The 24900-nt window shown below is 34.1% G+C and overlaps 1 protein-coding gene across 1 annotated transcript; it reads right to left on the reverse strand.

Annotated features, from left to right (window-relative positions):
- Positions 1–2413: 2413 nt before the first annotated feature.
- scamp2 (secretory carrier membrane protein 2) lies at positions 2414–24232 on the reverse strand. Its single transcript, XM_028451093.1, has 9 exons — positions 24047–24232; positions 16235–16312; positions 15045–15116; positions 13535–13646; positions 10885–11013; positions 9813–9972; positions 7967–8068; positions 5061–5184; positions 2414–3926 (listed from the first exon to the last, which is right to left on the reverse strand). Exons 1-9 carry the CDS (start codon positions 24101–24103, stop codon positions 3777–3779), a joined length of 984 nt encoding a protein of 327 aa, XP_028306894.1. The 5' UTR covers positions 24104–24232; the 3' UTR covers positions 2414–3776.
- Between the last annotated feature and the right edge of the window lie 668 nt (positions 24233–24900).

The raw sequence follows: 24900 nt of genomic DNA on the forward strand, positions 1-24900 counted from the left end.
ATAACAAATTTTGGTTTTTGACACTTGACGCAACCTTGACCTTGAGGCTCCAATAAAGGTCGATTGCACATCCTCGACATTGTACCTATGAGATGACACACGTGTCATTCCCGACAAAGGACAATGTATTTGGCAATTTTTGCCAAATTTCAATTGCCAAATACAATAAAGGCAGAGAGAATGTGCTGAATGTAACATATGAAGATAATTCTAATATAATGATGAGCTCAGAATGATGAAGAGCTCTAAAACAGACTAGTGTTTAGTGTTTAGCTCAGTTCATAGACCAGAGGTAGTCAACTATTATCACAGCAGGGCCACAAAAATGTGTTTGTTTGATCAGAGGGTCACATGATCAACATTTAAGTTCGCATTAGAATAATGAGTGATCTGAGCATTAATACAGGAAAGAACAAAGAGTTTTATAGTAATTTTGTGTGTTTTTCTCTCATTCTGTGTATGTTTGCTGTTGTCTTGCTCGTTGTGAGGCATTTTGTGCGTTTCTGTAGTCCTTTTGTGTATTTTTCCTGTAAAAAAAATTTTTTTGGAGTCATATTGTGTATTTGTGCTTTTGCATTTTTTAGTGTTTTTCTTTTCTTTTTATGTACTTTTTTGTCATTTCTATAATTTTGTATATTACTGCTACTTACATTTTTGTGTGTTTTTGTAGTGTTTTCTGTGTTTTTATTCTTGTATTTTACTGTATTTTCTTGCAATGTTCAAACATGAACACAACAGCAGTGTATATCACAATGAGGGAACAATAATAATTATGATAATAATAAAAGTTAAAAAAAATGAAAATAAATCAAACAAGGCAAATAATGGTACAAAAATCCTGCTCATGAAGCCTGTTCATGTACGAAAAAGGGTTGGAGGAAATATATATGAAATATGATCCTACCCCTTGTAATATCTAGTACTATTCATATAATCTTATAATATAAACCTATTTACACTATCAATATACATATATACTTATATACACACATAATTCATTGATATATACTGTATCTATATAATTATACAATTTATGTGATCCAATATACATTCATTTGTCCACACATACACAAGTATATACACACCTATTTACAGTTTTATCCCTTTAACACTTGTGCTTCGAGAAGATAAACTTTATGTATTTATGTATAAACTGCTTGAAATTCAGACATTTTTTATTTCAACACAAACTGTTTTACAACCTGGTACCGTTGACTGACACACTAAAGCTTTTTTTTGTTGTTGTCCGTGTGTGTAGTGACTTAAAGTCTCAGCTTTGTCAATAAACAATTTCTGAATATTTTTAGGGAAAAGTTTTTGTTGTGCTTTAAATGCTATTTTACTTGTTATACAATTTCTGCTAATGTTGGTCATTTAGATTTATTGAATAGTGGCTCGGTGTGGTCCAAATATTCTGTATTATGAACGTAACGTATTGTTCAATTATTAAAAGTTAAAAGAAAAGCATAAATTCAATGACTTTTTTATTTATTTAAGAATGTGTAGTATATTAGTGTTTACAGGGCCGGCCTTCCCAACAGGCGACACAGGCGGCCGCCTAGGGCGCTATCTGCTGGAGGGGCGCCAAATTGTACCCCCCAATTTTTTTAGATATAATTTAAAAAGGTACAATAAACGTGAAACACACCCTTTACAATCACTGCACGTTTTCTTTTAATTGAATATTAATATTACAAATCTGTTACTATACCTGCTAGTCTTCTGCCCATATTTATATTTATTTTAATTATTGTTCTATTATGTTGTTTGCACATTGTGTTCTTTGGTTTTAAGATTTGTGTACTAGTAAAATCAAACAGGAAAGTAGAAATGTCCTTGTACTGAAACCTTTATATTTTAACTTTTGATTGCACTGTTTTGCACTTCTTTTGGATTTTGCACCATTGTTGTTATTGTTCCTTCAGGACATTTGCACTATACCTGTAGGTGTTATATTCTATTATAGTGCATTATTCTAAATTTTAAAATAGGTTGTATTTTTTTTTTTCAATGGTTTGTTGTGTCGCAGAATTGCATTGTTTTGTCTTGATACTCAAAATAAATAAATAATGTGTACACACTGTGTCTAGATATCTTTTTATATCCATTCATGGAGGTCGGGGGTTAAAGTCCATTCTTGCCCAATGGCACCGAATGACCTGAAGCTCTGAGTGTTTATATTAAATCAACCCAATATTAGCAGACAATTTATTTTTGATCCAATGACATGAGGACGTGTCAGTTTATCAGCACCGCTGTCAGAGTGACTCAGCATTTACTGCTGCAGCACAGCCACGCTGCCCTCTAGTGGCAGAGATGTAACACACTTTTGAACTAAATTAAAGGGGATCCTCACACTGCACTGGAGCCTTTCAAACAGTAAAGTAACAGAAGATGACCAAAAAAAAAAAGATTTCAGTCCAAGCAATTTATTAGATTACATAGAAAAGTTAAAATAAAAACAAAAAGGCACAAAATATTCCCCAGGAACGAAGCATAAAGTGTTTTTAAGTTTTACTTTATATATTTTTTATAGTGATGTAGCAAGAAATAAATCCCAAGTATCAACAGAATGCTGCACTTATTATCAAAGAAAGCTGTCGTTTTGATCTCACACAGTGTGCGTGATTTCAAAATGCAGAAATGTCAAAAAATATACAACAAATAATTTACAGCTTCATCATCATAAACTGCATCACAGCTACAAACGCAGAACCCTGTGAAATAAAAGCGATGCTATCCTACATAAGTGTGGGCCGTGTTGGCTGATCAATGTTAATATTGAGACACAATGTCAACAGCCTTTGGATTGGCTGATCTCATTAAAATAAAGTGAAATATATTAGTTTTATATGTGTTTATCCTGCACACCATAACCAAGTTAGGACCTAAAAACTTGGCAGAAGGAAAATAAAGAATTATCAATTTTTACTTATTTGACATGGGTGCAAACTTCTGATCAAATATTTTAAGCTCAAGAAAATTTGTGAATGAGGCTGGTGTCAAATAACAAGCATCTGGTATTTCATTTCAGTAAAACTGAGTTTTGTTTCACTTATTACAATTATTAATATATATATATATATATATATATATATATATATATATATTTTACAGACTGCCACCTTTTCCAGAAGGAGTGTGTTTTCTAAAATTTCTAGTTATGATAAATTTCAGAAATATCTTTAAAAAAAAAAAGAGGCTTAGCTAAATAACATTGACCTAAATCCAAATTATGTTCTGTACACTTAATTATAGTATCAGACAAGACTTTCTTGGTATTTCTGTAGAAATGATAACTATGGGCAAGAAATCATTTAAATTTTTTACAAAAAAAAAGTCTCCTTTTTTCAGTGAAACACAAATACAACACTTCTATATTTTACATCTTAATTGTGGAAAAACCGCAGACGGACAAACATCGTTTAATCACGGCGTCTCACACACACACACACACTGAAGTCGCACATTACAAACAAAAGCTCTTTAGCCAAAAAAAACGAAACAAAAAGTGCACAGAAGCACGCACACAACCGCGTGCGTGCAAGCTTCACACTGGTTTGTGCCGTCGAGCACTGGTCACACTGGGTAATGCACGTGCACTGATGGCCTGATAAAAGCTCTGTACCTTATCAGGAAGGGGAAGAATAAGCTGAAGGCTCCAGCTTTCGTCACATCGTCTAGTTCTGCCTGAATATTTGTGACGCGTTGAGCTGGAGTTCAGCTCATTATGCAGCCCTGATAAGGTAAAGAGCTCTATGCTGTATTATGGGATGTTAGGGGTTTCCCTGGAAGGCTCCCTGTGCAGCAGAGGAAGCGGCTCCTGCTGCCGCCGACTGGAAGGTTTTGTTTGTGAAGACGCCCTGAGAGAACTCCTGCTGGGCTTTCTGGAAACTGGCCCCGGTGCTGCGGTACATGCTGTGCACCTGCAGGACAGGACAAGTGCACACGTCTCAAACTCATATCAAAGTTGTGCGTTTTTCATGAAATTGTGATTAAAAAAAAGAAAGAATAATAAAACTGCCACAAAAACAATAGTAATAAAGGTGAATACATTAAATGCTACATTGTGATGATCTTGAGGAAGTGCTACAATCTGTCAAACATGTTCCTCTCTGCACTTTTCTAAGATACAACAGCTTATTACGGCCACAGTAAAATTAAAATAAAACATTTAAGCACTATGAGATTTAAGTCGAGTGCCAATAATTCAAAATGAAAGTAATAATATTTCAAGATTTAAGTCACAAGATTTCAAAATTAAAGTCAAAATATTATATTATTTAAAGTCATAATATTATAATATTTAAAGTCACAAGATTTAAATATTATAAAGTCATATTATAAAGTCATATTTAAAAATTAAGTCATAATATTAAAAATTAAGTCATAATATTAAAAAGTAGTCATAATATTTAAAGATGTAAGTCACGAGATGAAAGTCTTAATATCTTAAGATTAAAGTAATAATATTTTAAGATAAAAGCCAAGATGAAAGCCATAATATTTAAAGATGAAGGTCATAATATTTAAAGATGTAAGTCACAAGATTTCAAAATTAAAGTCATAATTTTTAAAGATTAAAGTCACAATATTTAAAGGTTAAAGTTATAATATTTAAAGATTAAAGTCACAATATATTTAAAGATTAAAGTCATAATATTTAAAGATCAAAGTCACAATATTTAAAGATTAAAGTCACAATATATTTAAAGATTAAAGTCACAATATTTAAAGATTAAAGTCACAATATTTAAAGATTAAAGTCATAATATGTAAAGATAAAAGTCATAATATTTAAAGATTAAAGTCACAATATTTAAAGATTAAAGTCACAATATTTAAAGATTAAAGTTACAATATTTAAAGATTAAAGTCATAATATTTAAAGATTAAAGTCACAATATTTATAGATTAAAGTTATAATATTTAAAGATTAAAGTCACAATATTTAAAAATTAAAGTTATAATATTTAAAGATTAAAGTCATAATATTTAAAGATTAAAGTCATAATATTTAACATGGCTGTTGACGATCACATGTGCAGTAACACACTAACCATCTTGAGCAGGATGATGGACATGACGGCACAAATAGTGAAAAGAATGGCCACAATCATCATGATGGCTCCTGCTGCAGTGCCTCCAACCTGGCCAATGGCCGTAAAGGCAGCGATCCACCCACTGCACACAACAACGGAGCACACACACGTTAGAACTGATAACAGGCAGGGATGTGAACGTGTCTTTAGAAACAGGACAGATGGAGAGAAAAGTGGGACAAGCAGCTGGAAATACAACCGACCAAACACAGACGACGTTTGGATTTTATTATCAATTGCATCAATTTTTAACAGCGTATCCATGCGTTAGCCATAACATGAGTAGCTACTGTCCGATGCTGTGTAGTTAGCTATTGTCAACAAAACTAAATACAATATACAAGTTTCTGATCAGACTAGCTTTAATTAGGGCTGGGTGATATTGACATTGATATTGTTCCTCAAAATGGCGATATAAACTTGACTTTTTTTTTCTTCTAAATATTGTTTTAAAAGTACTACTGGATCAAAGTAAAATTTGTTTTATTAACTTAATACTGCAACCTTTATAAACAAGGTATAATTATCTGTCTCAGGGATCTGAAACCTGCGACTCATGTGGCAACAAATATTAAAATAATGAATTGTTATTTCTTACAGAGGGTATTAATGATTGACATTAACTTCAAATAAAATTATGATAAAACAATTGGTTAACCTAAAAATAAATCACATTGTGCCATAACTCTGCCAACTTCCTACTTAACCTCCTGCAACCTCTACAAACCATCAACTTTCCTTAAGTTTTAAATCCCTGGTAAGAAAACTAAACTAACAAAAAGACTATTCTGGAAGAAAATAGTCACTTATCTGTGTGGGGAAAGATTTATTTAATTGCCAACATGCCAGTCTAATATGCATGCTTGAAATGTTGCAAGAAATTATCAATTTTTTTTATTTTTTTTTTTCATCAAAACCTTTTCTGCTTTTTCACTGAAATGTGCAGGTACGTCTTCACAGAAATGTTGTCACTGTTTGTTGAAGGAACCAATATGTTGTTTACTGGAATATTTCACTATAATGATGTCACTGGTAATAAAGACCCTATTTATTGTTTACATAAAGCACTATTGGAGATACTTATTCTTTTACATCGGTATGTTGACACTTATTTACAGAAATGTTGCACTAAAATAGTGTCACTGTTCATAGGACACTTTTTCAATTTATTGTCTTTCAGAGATTTAAAATAAAAATTGTGTTTTTTCATTTAATTTGTTTTTTTCTTGTTATGTCAGATTATCGTAGATTGATTTCTGACCAATATATTGAGAATCGCAGTATCGTCGTATCGTGAGATAATTGTTATCATGAGCTTTGTATCGCGTATCGTGAGGTACCCAGAGGTTCCCAACCCTATGTAAAAGGTGTTAAAATATGAGATAAACACTCACAGTCAGTTTTATGACGCAAAAAAGGTATTATGCACATAAAAAAGTAAACAAAACAATTCCAGCTTTTCAACATCTCACCTGATATATTGACGGAAGAAAAAACAAAGAGTGAATGCTATGAAGCCAGTGCGGAGACGAAGATCTGCAGCGACTTACAGAGTGACCAGCACACACACACAGGCAGCGGTGGAAAGGTGCTGCCAGAGGAGACGAAAGAAGAGAGAAACACGTAGAGACAGTGGTGGACAGGCCAAGCGACGGGTAAGAAGATTAATCAGAACACAAACATTGCTAAAATCAGATCTATCCTGTCTCAGGGCGACGCCGAAAAACTAGTCCATGCTTTTGTTACCTCTAGACTGGATTATTGTAATTCTCTTTTAGCAGGCTGCCCGAGCAAGTCGCTTAAGACACTTCAGCTGGTTCAAAATGCTGCAGCACGTGTACTGACTAAAACTAGGAGAAGAGATCACATTACTCCTGTATTAGCCTCTCTGCATTGGCTTCCCATAAAATATAGAATAGAATTCAAGATTCTTCTTCTCACTTATAAAGCCCTAAATGGACAGGCACCAGTCTATCTCAAGGAGCTTGTAGTGCCATACAATCCCCCCAGAACACTACGCTCTCAAAATGCTGGACTACTCGTTGTTCCATTTGTCTCTAAAAGTAGTATAGGAGGAAGAGCTTTCAGTTATCAGGCCCCACTTCTCTGGAACCATCTACCAACCACGGTTCGGGGGGCAGACACCCTCTCTACCTTTAAGGTTAGGCTCAAAACATTCCTCTTTGATAAAGCTTTTAGTTAGGAACCAGCTCATAGCTCATAATTAAGATGCAATAGGCATAGACTGCCGGGGGGGTCTGGCATGCTCGGTTGGAGAGAGGTTGGAGAGGGCGTTAAGAGAGAGGTCATTTAGGTTAGAGAGGGACCGGAGAGGGTCCCATTCCTCTTTCAAACACTCCCTCTATGTCTGCTTCTTCCCTTGTGTGTTTGCTCCTGTTCTCCTTCTGGCTTTTGTCTTGCAGGTCCGTGGGATCCTCAGTGTGGAGTTACAGAGACTCAGCGGCTCTGTCTCCACCCTTTCCTCTGCACACACCCAACACAGCATAACGTGGATGGCTGTTCATCATAGGAATGGGATCCACACAAGGTTCCTGCTGCTTAACAGAAGGTTTTCCTTGCCGCCATGATGAATTCATGTTGGGTGTGGGATACATATGTATGTGTATATACGTATATATGCATATGTGTGTATCCACAAAATGAAGAGTCCGTCCCTAAGACTGCTCTACTGTAAAGTGCCTTGAGATACCATTGGTTATGATTTGGCGCTATACAAATAAAGATTGATTGATTGATTGAAAAGATTTGACTATTTTTATTATAGGAAGAAAGGAGTTTCTTAAAGAATCCTGCTAGTATAAGTGTAAACACACAAAAAAACATGCAAAGTAATCATTGCTCACCTGTTGCCCCAGTCGGGGATGCCGACGGCCTGGATGATGAGGATTACCACTTGGAAGAAAAACACGAAGAAGAAGAAGAAGAAGTTGAAGGAGCTGTCCGTCCTACACACACACACACACACACACACACACACACACACACACACACACACACGAAAAATAATAGACAAGAAGTTTACAAGCTGCAGCTTCATTTTAAATACATCACTTTAAATTCTACTTTGTTTCAAGCTGCTGTTCCAGCAGCCCTAGGTCCTAAAAGCACAATGTTATTCCCAAATCCTACAGAATGACAGAAAAAAAAACAGAACAGCAAAAATACACAAAATTAGAAAAAAATGCACAAAAGGAACAACCAAAATGCACAAATTTACTTCAAAAAATACACAAGGTAACAACAAATAATAACAAAGGTAACAGAAAAATGAACAAAAATACACAAAATGACAGAAAAATATACAAAACGACAAAAATACACAAAATTATAGAAACATATACAAAACAACAAAAATATACAAAATGACAAAAAAATATACAAAATTATAGAGAAAATTATCCTAAATGACAACAAAAACAGACAAAACAACACAAACACAAAACAAAAAATTAATTCTGATGTGGTCGTCACATCAGACAATATTTGTGTCCCACACTGTGATAAAAGTTGCCTATCTGAATTGTAAGACACATATAAATTTTGATGTAACAGCTTGGTTTGGCTTCAGGCATAACTACTAAGATGACCTTATAGTGTGCAAAGCCTTTTGTTTTAAGGGTCTGATTCCATTTATTACCGACATCACATCATGTGACATCTAAAAATGAATATTGTTAGGAGACTGTTGCATGGAAAGAATAATTTAATCCCCCTAAAATTTGTCACTCCCCAAAAAAAGAGGATGAACAAAACTAAAACCACAACATGTTCCAGTTCTAAATAATAGCAGGAAATAGTTCCATGGTGTATGTGAACCAGGGTTGGGGTCAATCAGAATTGTGATCGCGTAATTGATAATTAATTACAATTATGGCTTAATTATAATTTTAAGAATGTGTTGCTGTCGTAATTGTAATTAATTTATAACTTAGTTTAAATAATTCGTGAGGATGCAGGAGGCACAACTTTTTTAATTCAGCTAATGCTAAGTTAGTACTAATGCTAGACTAATGCTAATGCTAGGCTAATGCTGATGCTAGGCTTATGCTAATGATAATGCAGTGCAACGCGGTCCAGCACCTGCATCCTCAATTGCATTTTCTTCAGGAAATGCAAATATTCTCGTTGACTTTGTAATTGTCACGAAAATTCTATAAAAAAATGTCTATTATAATTTAACACAAAACTGGGAAACCATGTTACAGTTCTATGTACAGTTCTACACATACTGTATGTAGTTAACAATTATTAAAATATGTTACATATCAAGCTTTCACAAAATTTAAATCGAGGGGTACACTGACACTAACAAGGCTCAGACGTACACTAGAAAAATATTAAAACCCATATTTTTATTGATTAGGAAGCCTAACAAGGTAATCAATATATGGGAAAATAAATTAGATGATAGATATTTGTTTTTAGTGTATTTTACAGCTGATTTGGGACTCGTTATCATAAAAGATGCTAACAGAAAGCTAACACAAGAGGAAGGTTAACTTTCATTAGGTTATTTATTTCAAGCTCAGTAATTGTGATTAATTGTAATTTAACTTTAGTTAATGACTATCTGAGGACAAAAAATAGCCGGAATTTAATTGTATTTGGACAAAATACTGGTAACTTTAATCGTAATTGAAAATGTAATTGTAACTGAAAAATGTAATTGACCCCGCCCCCAATACTTGCTTAAAGGCCTTGTACACGGGTCGGAACCAGCAGAGGAAGGAGCAGGGAGTGAAGAGGATGAGCCACAGAATGGAGAGGCCAAAGCTGGTGCCACCGTTTTTATTAGTGATGAAGTACGCCAGGCACGCCAGCAGATTCAGGAACAGGATCATGCAGTGAACTGACGGGACAGAAAGTCATCAATGCCTACAGCAGGAACAATAAATCAGACATGTTTGTGTTTATTTTGTTACATGTAGAGATGGTCAGGGGATTAGATCATATGATCAGTTTTCCTCAGACGTGACAAGTTAAGACACTGAAGTAGTTGTTTCTGGTATCTGTACTTTATATTTTTTGGCAACTTTTTACTTTTACTCCTTATTTAAAAATAAATAAATAAAAATCTGTACTTTCTACTCCTTACATTTTAAAAAGTAGCTTGTTAGACCTTAGAAGATGACGTCACAACGTGACAACCGTGACGTTAAGACTCATTTTCAGACTAAAAAGACCACGTCTCCATTCCAGAAACCTGGAGAACATGATTCTCTTGAGACTAAATGAAAAATGTTGGTAGTTTGAGCTTTTTTCTGTTCAACAGTTCCCTTAGTTTTATGGTTAACATTGTCAAGTTTTTAAAAATGTTAAACTCAAAGCTGCTATGGGTTTTATTGAACATTTCCACCTTCTTTTTTTTTCTTGACACATTTTATTTACAAATTGTATTTATTATGAGTGCTAAATTCACCAGGTGTTCAAAATTAACAGATTTAACTTATTTCCATGTACGAGTATTCTACAAGTTCTTAAAAAATAAAAAAAAGTGAATTTGCTGGTTTAAAAACCCTGTTTTATTATTAAAGGGACATTTGTTTTACTTTTTTTAGTACATTTAGTAGCATGTACTTTTTTACTGTTACTCTAGTAACAAAGCAACATCAATACTTTTACCAGAGTCATTTTTTATTCAAGTATCTATACATATACTTGAGTAGAGAAAACTAGTACTTTTGCCACCTCTGGTTTTCCTTGGGTGCTCAAACTCTTTGTTTTTAGTAACATCATTGACCCGCTGTGTTGATCCACTCACACATCCACAGGTAGTACATCATCTTGCAGACTCTCTGGTACTGTTGGGGGATGTCCTCAGAGAAGTCCTGATAAAAACACGGCTTGATGGGGAAGCTCTTGGGAAGTGGAGGCCAGTTGTTCTCCTTACCTGTTCAAAAAGAATTCTCGATGAGGTGTTGATCAGAAAAAACATCCACAGATACCAAATATAGTGCAAACCACTATTAACCATCTGTTAAAACTAAGTGTTAACAGTGTCATATTCAGTGCATAATGGGTGAAATTCTCATTAGGGACACAAATGCGGGAAAAATATGTCTGGGTCCGATACTTTTTAATATAGTGGAAAAAAATGTACGCACTGAAATATCAAGTGTGTATTGCTGAATGAAGCAGAAAATCGTGCAGGTTCAATTGATGATTTTCAGCACTTTTTGCCATTTCGTCACAATTCTGGGTTCTGCCATTGCAAGATGAATTTGGCAAACGTAATTTAATGCTAACTAATAGGGATGCAACGATTAATCGTAAGGCAGTCAAAAATCGATTCATAGGTATCACGGTTCACATCGATGCTCTGAAAATTTAATCGCAGTACTTTTTCTAAACAGCAGAGGGCACTATATATTTATCCCTCGTCTTGTCAAGCAGTGTTTGCAGCGGGCGGAATCTGCTACTACTTTCTTTCTGGCCACCTTCTACTCTTAAACATGTTCATAAATGATTCCTTACCCCTTTAGCACCGAAGGAATATCTGTAATATTATGTGAATATCTGTAAAAGTCACGTTTTTCTATTAGCTCTGTCTGCTAGCGCGTAGCATCTCTTCTTCACTGCACTTAGCTGCATGCCAACCGACCACTGGGTTACCACCGCCCTCTGCTGGTCCAAACTAAGATCTGACATAAATACATTGCAGACTGTTTTTTTTTTTTAAAAGTCCAATTGTTAAGGCACAAAAAATATTTTCAGTTGCACTTTTAAAAAGAAAAACAACTATTACGCAGTTTTGCATTGTTTACTATAGAACCAGAATTTAAATTAATAGGCTTCTTCTTCATTTGTATTATTCCTTTATTTATTTCATTCAAGATTTATTTTTAGTTAAATTGCATTGTTTTGAATAGTTTATCAAGGGATTCTTTTGACAAAGAAAAATAAAAGGAAAATAATACAGGATTAATTGTCTTTTTCCCCAAGTTCCGTGTTTTCCACTTAAATTTTTTTTAATTCTGTTTTTTTTCTTAAAGAAATATTAATAATTCTTTTCAGAAAATATTAGTTTTTAACTCCTGTCAGGAAAGAAAATAAAAAACCCATAATTAAACAAATTATGTCAAAAATAAAATAAGCTACAATTAAAAGGTAGATGTAAGTTGTAATGACTGTAATGATTTTTCTGACTGCTCCTTTTTAATTATTTATATGTCAAATTTATCAATCAATCAATCAATCTTTTATTTGTATAGCGCCAAATCATAACCAATGGTATCTCAAGACACTTTACAGTAGAGCAGTCTTAAGGACGGACTCTTCATTTTATGGATACACACATATGCATATATACGTATATACACATACATATGTATCCCACACCCAACATGAATTCATCATGGCGGCAAGGAAAACCTTCTGTTAAGCAGCAGGAACCTTGTGTGGATCCCATTCCTATGATGAACAGCCATCCACGTTATGCTGTGTTGGGTGTGTGCAGAGGAAAGGGTGGAGACAGAGTTGTTGAGACTCTGTAACTCCACACTGAGGATCCCATGAGAGCAGCATTAATGTCACCCAATTTCCACTCAGGGATCAATGGTTTACTGAATCTGATCAGGTTTATTGTTTAAGTTTTGATCAACTGAAGTTAAATTAACCTAATTTAAATTATCCTGATGACATCATTCAGACCATAATGATTAAACAAAAACAAATGGACCCAAGGACACATCAGTTATTTCACCACTAGGGGCCAGAATATTGTACAGTATCAGAAGTTATCAATAATCTATGATGTTTCAGACTCTACAATCCCTGGTATCTTCTGTAGCTCTGATGAGATGTTGTTTAAACGTTTTGAGCAGGTGAAGCTGATTAATGCTGACTCATGTTTTCACGGAGCGCAAAAACAGAAGGAGCTTCACAAGCACAGCAAAGTTAAACGGACACTGGTCAGCTCTGATTTTAGGTGTCAGTGATGATTTGCGTAGTTTTTTTGGCAGCATGGTGTTTGGGGTGGTGTAGGTGGATGAGAAGTGGGCGGGCGGTGCATCAATGAGCGCTCCCCGAAAACATTTCCCTATAAAAAAACGTTCCTTGCCTCACGGTGATGGCGTTTCATCCATTTCTGAGTTTAACTGTTTTCATTGGTCGATTCCGTTAACATGGATTTTATAGGACCCTATACAGTATACAGAGTCTGTGTCAAAAATAATACACATTTCAAAGTTCATTCAGAAACTAAAACCACTATCTGTATTTTTTACAATATCAAAAATATACAAAAATTCATTTTATTTACACCTTTTTGTTATTTTGTTACCTGGCCATTACCAGCTACTTTATTAATAATCATTTTGAGTGTATTCTACTTGTTTTCTTAACGCTCACATAGAGCACACTTTCAGTGAGCTAACTGCAGTGAGGCCCTTTGTTGTTGTGTGCGTATTGACCTGTCGGCCCTCTGCTCTTGAGCTCCTGCTCTCTGCGGTCCAGCTCAGCAGCTTTCCTCTCCAGCTCCTCCTGCTGCCTCAGCAGGTTGGCCTGAGCCACAGAAGCCTTCGCCTGGAGGAGAAAAACAGAAGAGACGCACGCTGAAGGATGACCAGAGTCATGTTGAATGCACACACTGCAGAAACAACAGGCTACAGTTTGTTCAAAGTCAGCATGTTGACTACAGCTGAGAAAGTAATAGTAATGCACAATATTGTCAAGTATGATATATAAATTAACAGAGGTAAGACTGTTCCACATTTAGTGTTTAAAAAAGAGCTGAAAAAATGGCTAGAAGCAAATCAATCATGTGATCATCTATAGTAGCTTTTTTCCAATAAGAAGTTGATTGGTTTGGTTGTAAGTAATGTAAATATTATGTCCATGTCTGCATCGTTTATTGTCGTTGTCTTAAATGTACGAGGACTACGGATGGAAAGTAGCTCATGGCTAAATCTGACACATTTACACAACGTATTGAACTGATGTTGATTAATGTGCACTGTCCTCTCCAAATAAACAAATAAAATAATAATTTAAAAAAAGTTCTCAAAGTTAAATTATTTCCTTATATAAAGCTCTGACACAGAACGCTTGGATAAATATAAAATTATAGAAAACGCCATTTTTACCACGAAAATACAACATTTATGTACGTAAGTAGGTAGTAAATGTTTTAAGAAGGATAGGCTGCAAGTGTCTACACAGTTTGGTTTAATAACAATTGTTGTGAATAAACATGGCATGTTTTACATAAGATAAGTTGGAGTATTTTTCTTATTTTACATCAGTTCCAGCTTTTGTCTTAAGTCTGCGTTTCATTTGCACATTTTCTTTGTGTAGTGTTGCTACTTTTTCCTGCGTGTGTGTGTGAATAATTACTATTATTAGTGGTGTTTTTTTAACATGTCGCTCTTTTTCATTTTAATTGCCCCTCGGTGGTTAATAAAGAATTTTCTTATTCTGATTTGTTTGCGAGCAGGTCAACATGATGAAGAGTCTGCAGAGATCATCTAGTTTCTGTAGTAGAATTAACACCCAGAAAATATTGGTATCGTCATCAGTTATTAGCAAAATGAGGTGTAAAATGTCGGCATATCGGCCAAAATTCCCTAGAAAGTGATTAATAAATTATTCTTAGATTACCTTTAGGAAATATAAAAGCTAATCTGTAGTGTTAACCCTATATATATTGATAAGGGAGATGATGAGTCATGTTAAGAGAAAAAGATTAAACTTCATGTTTAATAAAAACATGATTTTACTAATAATAACCAGAGGAAGATGTCATGTTTCTATCAGTTGTGCTAGACTCGTACTCTTTACCTGCTGTGTTTATTCAGTCAGACACTGAGGACAATATCTGCACCTACTGCGTGCAATAAAGTTGCATGTAACTTAAGATCTGTCGATCTGATGCAGCAACCGGACACGGGGGCGGAGCTATTGTCTGAGAGAGCGTGAGATCACCTGTGGGCTGGGCTCTGCAGTCGGCTGCAACACTGCAGGCTGGGCGGGAATAGTGCGAGTGGCCAGGCCGTCCTGAAAGGCAATAACCACAGCTATAATAATGTTATGTGGAGATCAAAGAGGATTGGAAGGCAAACAATGAAAGGCAAATACGAGGCAGAGGAAGATTTGCAATCAGAAGAAAGCAAGAAAGAGCAGAAAGGAAAAATACATGAGGAAAAACTAAGTGAAGTTGTATAGGGTTAGCTGAAAATAGGATATGTTTTTCCATGTTTTTCTCATATTTTTCCTTAAAATGAAAGGAAAGGGAAATAAATTTTTAACTTCACAAAACATCTACAAGTTTATATCTCAGAAAAATTATTGCAAAGTGGATCTTTGACTGTAAAAAAAAAACAAGTCAGTCCAAGAATAACACAAGTTGACACAATAAAAAAAATTTAAAAAACAAATATACAAGTATTTTCAGTTTATTAATTTTAAAAGAGTTGATTTAATCATAAATAGCTGAGCAGGAATTGTTTGCACAGGCATTTCTATCTGTTTAAGGCCTTGTCAGATGCTATTTTTGGAAGTCCTGTTTTGGTAAACTCTGAAAAGGAGCGTACTCTAAACCAGGGGTTCTCAACTGGTCTCATCCTGGGACCAACATTTTGTCATTGCGTCACACTTTTTTTTTTTTTAGAATTCAACCAACCAAATTTACTTTTTCAAAAACAGCTGTTAAAAACACACATATAATCTTTTTTAAAACATAGATCTATATATTTTCCTGTGCATTTTGCAGCATGCCTGTCAAAAAAAAAGTTTCTTTCAAAATAAAAGAAAGTCCAACATGAGACATTAAGTATTTATTTATTTTTGACCAGCTGTCTGCAACCCACAAAGTACAGGTCCACGACCCACTTTTGGGTCATTTATACTCTAATGAACACAAAGCAATATTAAAAACAGCTAAATACATGGATAAGATTGTGTAAAAAAAACATACTGATTTTCTCATAAAATAAATAACACTAACCCGACCCCAATAAGAAGAAAAACAGGACAGAATTGAGAGTAGCTACTAGCTAGCTAACCTTGAAAGGCTAGAAAGGGGAAGGAAGGCGTTTCTGTTCATTGTGCAATTTCAAAAGCAGAAAAAAAAACACAAAAAGAGTCGAATAAAAAAACCGTCTCAGCTGCCTTACACTGGACTCTGCATTGAAGGGGTTGAACTGGTCAACTGGTTCGACGCTGGAGTTGGTCACTTGGGTGACAGAGGGATCCTGTGAAGCAGCAAAAACGTCAAAGATTATCATCAATGTTCATATGAGCTGAGAATGGAATTATTTCATCTGCTTTTTTCTTATTTTTAAGTCAAAATGACTAATAAGGTTTAATCAGCCAGACCAAGTCACAAATGCCCCTACATATAATACATATACATTTCACCAGGTTCAGATGAACAGTAGCTCATTCTTTACAGATCAGTGTTATTGTAACTAGAGCTGGGCAACATATGGAGATTAATCAAACTGCTGGTTCACACTTTGATCCCATTTCCCTGCGTCTGTTCAAAGACGTGTTTCCGACAATAGCACCATTTGCTTTGCGTTGTGTTAATGGATGCTTGGTGAATGGGGCGGTGCCTACAAGTTTCAAACATGCTGTTGTTCATCCATTAACTAAAAAGCCTGGCCTTAATTGTAATGATCCTTCTCATTTTGACCTGATTTCCAAGCTCCCATTTTTGTCCAAAATTTGGTGGAAAATTGTTTTTAATCAGCTGAAAACATTTTTGGATGAGCATGACCCTCCACAGTACTGTCAGCATTATTAATGATATTTTGGTTTTTTAATGATTCTGGCCACACTGTGGCTTTGGTGCTGTTGGACCTCGATATAGTGGATCATGAAATCCTCCTGTGTCGTCTTGAAAATTCTGTCAGCATTCGGGGATGTGCTCTGGAATGGTTCTGATCTTACCTAGCAGAGAGGAGGTTTAGTGTCAGTGTTGTATGGCGTAACGCAAGGGTCCATCCTCGGGCCACTCCTGTTTTCATTGTATCTGCTACCGCTAGGATCTGTTCTCCGTACATTTGGGGTGTCATTTCACTTGTATGCTGATGACAGCCACATCTATGAGCCCGTTAAGCGTGAGAATGCATTCAGTGCCACTCAACTTTTGGGGTGCATTGATGAAATCAAATCCTGCCAGTCCTCGTTCACGCGCCTGCAGCTGGTTCAGAACGCTACAGCACGCTTTCTAACTGACTCTCGAAAGCATGATTGTATTTCACCTGTTCTGTCTTCCGTTCACTGGCTCCCATTGTGCAGCACAGCACCACAAGACACATAAACCGTATATTTCAAAAGTATTTATAAGACAAAGATGATGCTTTGTCTAAAGGATAAGCAGGTTTCCACCTACTGTATTACTAACTGAAAGAGTTGTTTTTGTGGGTTAAGTTTGATCACATACACATTCCAAAGAAATCAATCAAATTCAAGACTTTTTCAATGTGCAGATGTGGAACTTAGGATTTCCTCAGTCTGAGCAGAATCCAGCTGTTTAAGCTCGGAGTGGAACTGTAACAATGTGACTGGAGGAATCATGAGACCAACAGTAGGGAAGTCACGTTGAGGATCTACGTATGTTAGAAAGGCCTGCCAGGCCCCATGTGACCATGTGAGAAACAGTTACAGACTATGTTTTAGCACTGTCTACAATTAAATGTTTCTTTTAAAACTTTTCCAACTAAATCCTAGCTGGTGAATTGTAGAAATGTTAATGGTGGATCTCCTAAAATGTGATTGTTTGATCAAGCATTAGTAGAAAAATCGGATTAGCGTAACTCTTAAATGTACAAATGATTTTAAAGATGAAATCACAGCAGGTCTGCCAAAGGTTGGGTTTGAGGTTAGTTTTTAGGTCAATTGTGGTCGATATTAAATAAATTTTTTTGTTTTTTGTTTTCAATGTTTCTTCATTTTTTTAATTTTGTAATTCTGTGATCACAAAAAATTTGGCGATTTACTGCCGTAATGTATTATTTCAAAACTGATTTTAAGCTGTAGGGTGCAACTTCCTGTGTGATGAGCAAATAGGTCATGTTTCCTCTTTATTAAAAAAACAACCCTATTTTTTCAGTTTTGGTCATTTAATAAGCCTTTATTTATTTTTCATTTTTTAATTAACAAACAAGATAACATGCAACAACTTCCTCAGTTAGACATCAATGCACAACATTTACAAACATGAACTAAATAAACTACCAAATACTTTTCAATAACTAAAACAACACGAGAAAAAACACAAAAGGAAAATATACAAGAAAATAAAATAAAATCATTGTACAAGGGAATTTTTTTTTAATAAGTTTTTACCTAATTATCAAATTAAATAATTATTTTGCATAAACATTCTCAATTTTGTCTAAAAATCTTTGAAACAATAAAATCTCTAGTTTTAAAGCAGACCATGACGGGGCACATTGAGCATATCTGCATTTGTGTATATAATATTTTGTTATTATAATTAAATTATTAATCAAATATTTATGTTTTTTATTTTTAAGGAAGATGCCAAATTGAACATAATGAAATGACCAGAAATCAATGTTTATAGTTTTAGAAAACAACAAATGAAATAGAGAATTTGTGTGAAATAGATTTAGCTATTTCACACAAATGTTTTGTTTTTAAATTTGTTTTACATACATAATAATTGTCCACATCCAGTTTAAATCTTTATTAATAAAATCATTTGATGGGTAAATGTCATTTAGAATTTTGAACTGAACTTCTTTATATTTTGGGGGAATAGGACATTTTAAATATGTTGTTCTGATGGCTGAAATTTCAGATTTATTGTAGTTTTTAAGGTTAAGTGTACTTTTTGCAATAAAAGAGTATATGGAATTTACTAAATATTCTCTCAGAAATTAATTATCACACTTTTTGTCAAATAAATCTACATTATCTAATCTAATCTCGTGTAATTTGGGTGTTTGGAATATTAGCTACATTACTTTTTATTGACTGGATGAGGACTGATTGGAATCACCTCAAGAGCATCAAATCCAAGCCCCTCCCCCTCAGATTATATCTAATATATACATGTATGTATATATATATATATATATATATATATATATATATATATATATATATATGTCGGTGCTTTAACATTGGCAACAGCGTGAGAACTTCTTATCTCCTGTTGACACACCTGTGTTCTGTCCCATTAAGAAACAAAGACAGTAATGTTTCACTCCTTCAATTATTTTAACATTGGGACAAAACTGTAAAACAACATAAAAATAAAATAAAATAAATAAAACTACTGAAATAAACTCTTATCTTGAGTGACTGCTGGCATCTTTTATTAGAAAACTGTTGTGTTAAAAAAAAGAAGGTAGTTCACACAAAAATGCCTTAATTTATTTTATAAATAGTTCATTTTTTCCCCAATTTAGTCGTAGATTAATAATCTTAAAGCTGCAGTTTACGTTGGTCTGTTTAGGAATATTCAAAACATATTTGATGTAGCAGTGTTTTATCATTAATCTAAATTTATTCTCCATTTTCACCAACTAATGAGCACATGTAACCTCTACTGACAGATTATTGATCTCGATCAGAGGTTCCCAAACTTTTTTTGGCTCAAGTCCCTCTTTTCTCTTATTTCTAAACCCATGTACCCCTTTTGTTCAACTACAACATTTTGTTAAGAAAACTATTTAAAAAAACTGACCCATTTATTAATAACCAACTGGTTACATACATTTTAACTTTCAACATAATATCTAAAGTATTCTACAATTGAATAAAATAATGTAAAAAAATCCAGAAATTTGAATTCGATATTTGTTTTCAGGCTAGTATCGGACCGATATCCGATATCGGAGCAGGACACCTCTAATAGAAATACAGTTGTTTAAAATTGTGTGTTGTTTTAACTAAAAAAAAAAAAAGAATAATAATTAAAAAAAATTCAAAAATCTATTTGAAATTTTTGAAAGATTGAAAAACACTGATTTAGTGGCTCCTGAATAGATTGATTACTATAGTTTTTATCATTTCCGGTCACCTCACGTACCCCCTGTAGTGCCAGCGCGTTCCTCTAAAACACGGAAAAAAAAGGATTGTGTCACAAGTGATAGTGATGGTCCACAATGGTGTCAAATATTGCTCTTAAATATCATGACATCATAATAACACACAATAATAATAAAAAAAAGTGAAGATGAAACTGCTGTTATCAGTTTAAATATTGCTTCAATAACTGGTGAAAAAGCTGAACTCAAAATGTATTCGTGATGTCTGTCAATGAACTGAAATCCTGTCAGGCTATTATTTAACTTCCTTATGGAACATTAACTTCATACAGACTGGTAATATTTTCAGGTAGTGACAGTGAACAGTTACACACACCCATCAAACAAACAATAGTCTCCAATGACCACTGCTGATCTACGATAGTGTGGCTCTAGGCTAGAGAATAAAAGATTCTAAGTAACATGATATTTCTTAATGGGTGTTAGTTCAGGGAACTGATTTCAAAGTTTTACTTCAGAAATGAAGAAGCCTCATGGATGAGACGTGAAACGTGTGAAAGCACAACTTCCTGTCCAGTTGCCTCAACGATGAAACCAGAATCAACAAGACCTGGATGACGAGATCTTCCCAGACAATGGATGATGTCATAACTGTGCGTCACTCACCTAGTTAACTAATAAAAGCTGATTTGGCCAGGTGAGGGTTTCCGTGTTTATATGAACTTTGTGAATTTAATAACCCTGTGGTGGCCGAGTGGTTAAGGACGCTGGCATGTTAAGTCCCTTAACCCCGAACTGCTCCCCAGGCGCCGCAAAATGGCTGCCCACTGCTCCTCAGGGATGGGTTAAATGCAGAGGACAAATTTCATTAATGTAATAACATTACATGGCCAATTAAAGGCGAAAGCCCCGATTTAATCTTTAAATCAGCTGTAAAATACACTAAAAACACATATCTATGATCTTATTCATTTCCTATCTATTGATTACCTTGTTAGGCTTCCTAATCAATGAAAATATTCCTAATCAATGAAAATATAGGCGTCTGAGCCTCTTTTGTGTGACGAGATCTCGTACCACGAGTATTAACTGAGAGGCGTTTTTTGTTGATGTCACTTTAAAACATTGTTACTGGTGTGATAAACTATTCTGGTTTTATTGCATTATCCTGTTTAATGTACCTCCTATTTGGAAATCTGGTTACAGTTAGGGCTGCATGATTATGGCCAAAATGATAATTATGAGTAATTTCATCAATTTTGTTGATGTTTTTATGACACTACTTTTAAACTAACAACATGTGTACAGTTTACAGTGCAAAATTAAGCTTTAAATAACAATTATACTAAAAACATAATTTTAAAAAATAACGAAAGAATTTAAAATGTACCAAAGGCTAACTGAATACACTATTTGTTCTGTATTTCCTTTTTTGTATTTCTCTAATATATATATTATATATATGAGAAATGTACTAAAAACCAACAGCACGACTGACTGTGTGTAAAAAAAAAAAAAGTAATGTGTCAATTTACGCAACACAAATTAAATTCCAGCCTAATCCTAATCCAATTTCAATGAGTTGCATAATAAGATGTGAGTAAATAATTAAACATTTATTAAGATTAGGAAGAAGGATTTTTTTTATTTAAGTGTAAAGGTTTTGACTTAGTCATGGTGTTAATAAGTAGCTATTATGTCCTTTATCCGTAACCATTAAAACACTATCAAGAAAACAACGCCGACTAGCATTGTGTGGACACCTGATATATATATACATATATATAAATAAATAAAAAACCACACACGATGAGTCTAGGTTCTAAAGAAGGAAAGAAAAATGGTCATTATTGATTGCATCAGTATTTTCCCCCACTTATATTAGATGAAAACTATCATCACATGTTGTTGAGACACTTGAATTACTTTAAATGATCAATGTTATTGAACTGAACTCTTTAGGAAAATCACCAGAAAGAAATCAAAAAGATGCACAAACAAAGCATCCATTCGACTAGAATCTCAAAACTGTCCAAACGATATAAAAAGCAGGTAAAGGTTCAATTCTAAAATGGTTGCAGAAAAGAGAGAAGTGGAATATAATTTAGGTGTTAAATTATGGAACTGCCTAAAGGATGAATTAAAACATAGCACCAACATAAACCAGTTTTAAAAGCTTTTTAGGACATAAATCATTAGTAAGTATAAAAAAAGAGCAACAAGTTGAATATGTATATCATGGTATAAAATATATTAATACCTAATAAACATAATGAAATGTTTATATTAATTTACATTTTGACACAGAATTTTTATTGATGAAATTTGTGTCGTAGATATGAATATCAGATATCGGCCGGATCCTTTATTATTTTAAATGTAATGTTATATGTTATAAAATATGAAATTATCTGATTTCTTAATCAGAAATTTTAAGCTACTGTGAAGTTGCTGTTGCACTTTTACTTAAATCTGGGTTAAAGCTTGAAATAGTTGAATAACAGAGTCTCATTTACTTTTTATTTTGGGATTGTTCTATGCATTTTAACTCTGGAGGACAATCACAGCAATAAAGTTACACTTTTGACAATATATCTGATGTCTGCAGTCATTTTTAAGTGCATTGAAAAAAAAAAAAATCGAAACTCGAATTTTTCTTTAAAAAAAAATCCGAGATTTTTTTTTAGGCAAAATTGCTCAGCCCAAGTTAAATATTATTTTTTTGCGTGTGTGATATTATCTAGAGAACCATGTTTTGTTTTATTGTGATGGGGTAGGTGTGTATAAGCTTTGCTTCAACCTACACACTTTCAACTGAAGAATTACACAATTGAGTGTTTGTTCTGTTTTTTTTTTCTGAAGACTTCCAAAATAAAATTAAAATTCAAAACCAGAACTCACTGGTGGCAAGTTTCAAGTTTGTTTACATACTGGATTGTACAGGAAATGGATAACTTTGAAGGTGGTAAAAATCAGATGCAGTTTTCTCTAAGTCATTACAATTATGGCGTAATTATAATTGCAATTTTAAAAATGCGTTGCTGTCGTAATCGTAATTGATTTTGCAATAGTAATTGCCATAAATATTCTTTAAAAATTGTCAATTATAATTTCATGCAAAACTGGAGAACCATGTTACATTTCTACACATATGTAGTTAACGGTTATTAAGTTATTCATTATTTTAGGTATTTCCTGGGCTAGGGCTAAAATAAAAGGGTTAGCGGGGTAGCTAAAAATAAATATGAGCTAAAATAAAACTGACGGAACTGGCCATTGAGGGGCGCTGCGTATGCATAGAGTGGCAATCTATAGATACGAAACGTATCCATAGCCACGGCCTATTTGTTTTTTAGTGTATTTTACAGCTGATTTAGGACCTGTTATTATAAGAGATGCTAACAAAGCTAACACAAGAGGAAGGTTGACTTTTATTAGGTTATTTATTTCAGGCTCAGTAATTGTTATTCATTTTAATTGAACTTTAGTAATTGAGACTGCAATTGTAATCGACTTTGAGGATAAAATATAACTGTAATTTAATTGCAATTGGAAATTGCTAGTCACCGTAATCATAATTAACTCAATATTATTTAAGAGCAATTTTTATGAGTAAGGTGGGTGAAATATATATATTTAAACTTCAACTCTATCAGTTTACAGTAAACTTTACACTGAAAAAAACATCAACGTAGACAAAAGTTTTGCTTCCTGCAACTAATGTCACAGTAAGCCCCGCCTTCTTTTAGAAACGAGTACTCTCATCGTTTCAAATATCAGACAGTCCTGGGTTTCGATTCGATAATTCAATTTTTCTTTGTAGAATAAAGCCCTCCCTGTCCACCCGATACTTTCCCCCATGTAGTGACAGACATTCACTGCCTCTTCAATGATAAACCAACCCTAGAACCCGATTTTACTCATCAGCTGTTGGATAAAAACCGAAAGGTTCGCACTTACATTAAAGGGGTTACTGGTAGGAGGCCCGGCGAACGGGTTGTCGTCAAATTCTGACATTTTCCAACCGCCGAGGGATGTTTTTAATCCTCTAGAAAGTCAAAATCCAACAAACTTTTCAGTGTCGCCTCGGTGCCTGTCTTTTCCTCTTCCGTGTGTGGAGCTGTATACGCATGCGCACTGAGCGGGGCTCAATGATGACGTAGGGTGAGTCAGCGCGTGCGCGACTACTTGTCAACAATAAAAAATAAAAATAAAAAAGCTGTCAACAATAGGAAAATAAATGACAATATTAGTCGTGTCCAACATTAGATCTTTAACAACAGAACCATTAGAGTAAATTAATTTATGTTCAGTCATAATTCTGACAGTTTGTAGATTAATAAATTAAAGGAGCAAAGCAGAAAACTAATTTTATATCACAAAAAGTGGTTTCTTTTGTCTGTACTCCTGACTTAAATGTGCATCAACGTTTCCTCTCTAAATACTCTAAATTTTATTTCTTGATTTGATAAATAGATTTAAATTAAAAAAAATAAAAAATAAAAAAGCCCTGTTATTGTGGATATCACTTAAGTTCTTTTACGCAAAAAACTACGCAAACTTCATTTCTCATTTTTAGCTGTTAGAAACTGGAGGTATGAATTTAATAAAGCACACACATTTCTTTATAATTTAATGTAACCCAGTAGCTACAGAGGGCAAAAACAAAGAGTTTCTGCATACAGGCTTTATTTTTAGGAGATACAAATACAATAAATAAATCTCTTGATTCCATTTAAGCTATCAGATATTAGCTTTTTATTTTGTAGTCTCCCTAGGACAAAATTAAAACATACAATCTTAAAGAACTGCAT

The sequence above is a fragment of the Gouania willdenowi genome, chromosome 6 (genome assembly GCF_900634775.1).
Source record: "Gouania willdenowi chromosome 6, fGouWil2.1, whole genome shotgun sequence".
In the NCBI taxonomy this organism is placed as follows: Eukaryota; Metazoa; Chordata; class Actinopteri; order Blenniiformes; family Gobiesocidae; genus Gouania; species Gouania willdenowi.

Coding starts and splice junctions, on each gene's coding strand:
- scamp2 (XM_028451093.1), bottom strand. CDS start 24,103: ATGTCAGAATTTGACGACAACCCGTTCGCCGGGCCTCCTACCAGTAAC. Junction 16,313..24,046: donor CTACCAGTAACCCCTTTAAT/GTAAGTGCGAAC, acceptor GCTGCTTCACAG/GATCCCTCTGTCACCCAAGT. Junction 9,973..10,884: donor GATGTACTACCTGTGGATGT/GTGAGTGGATCA, acceptor CTGTCCCGTCAG/TTCACTGCATGATCCTGTTC.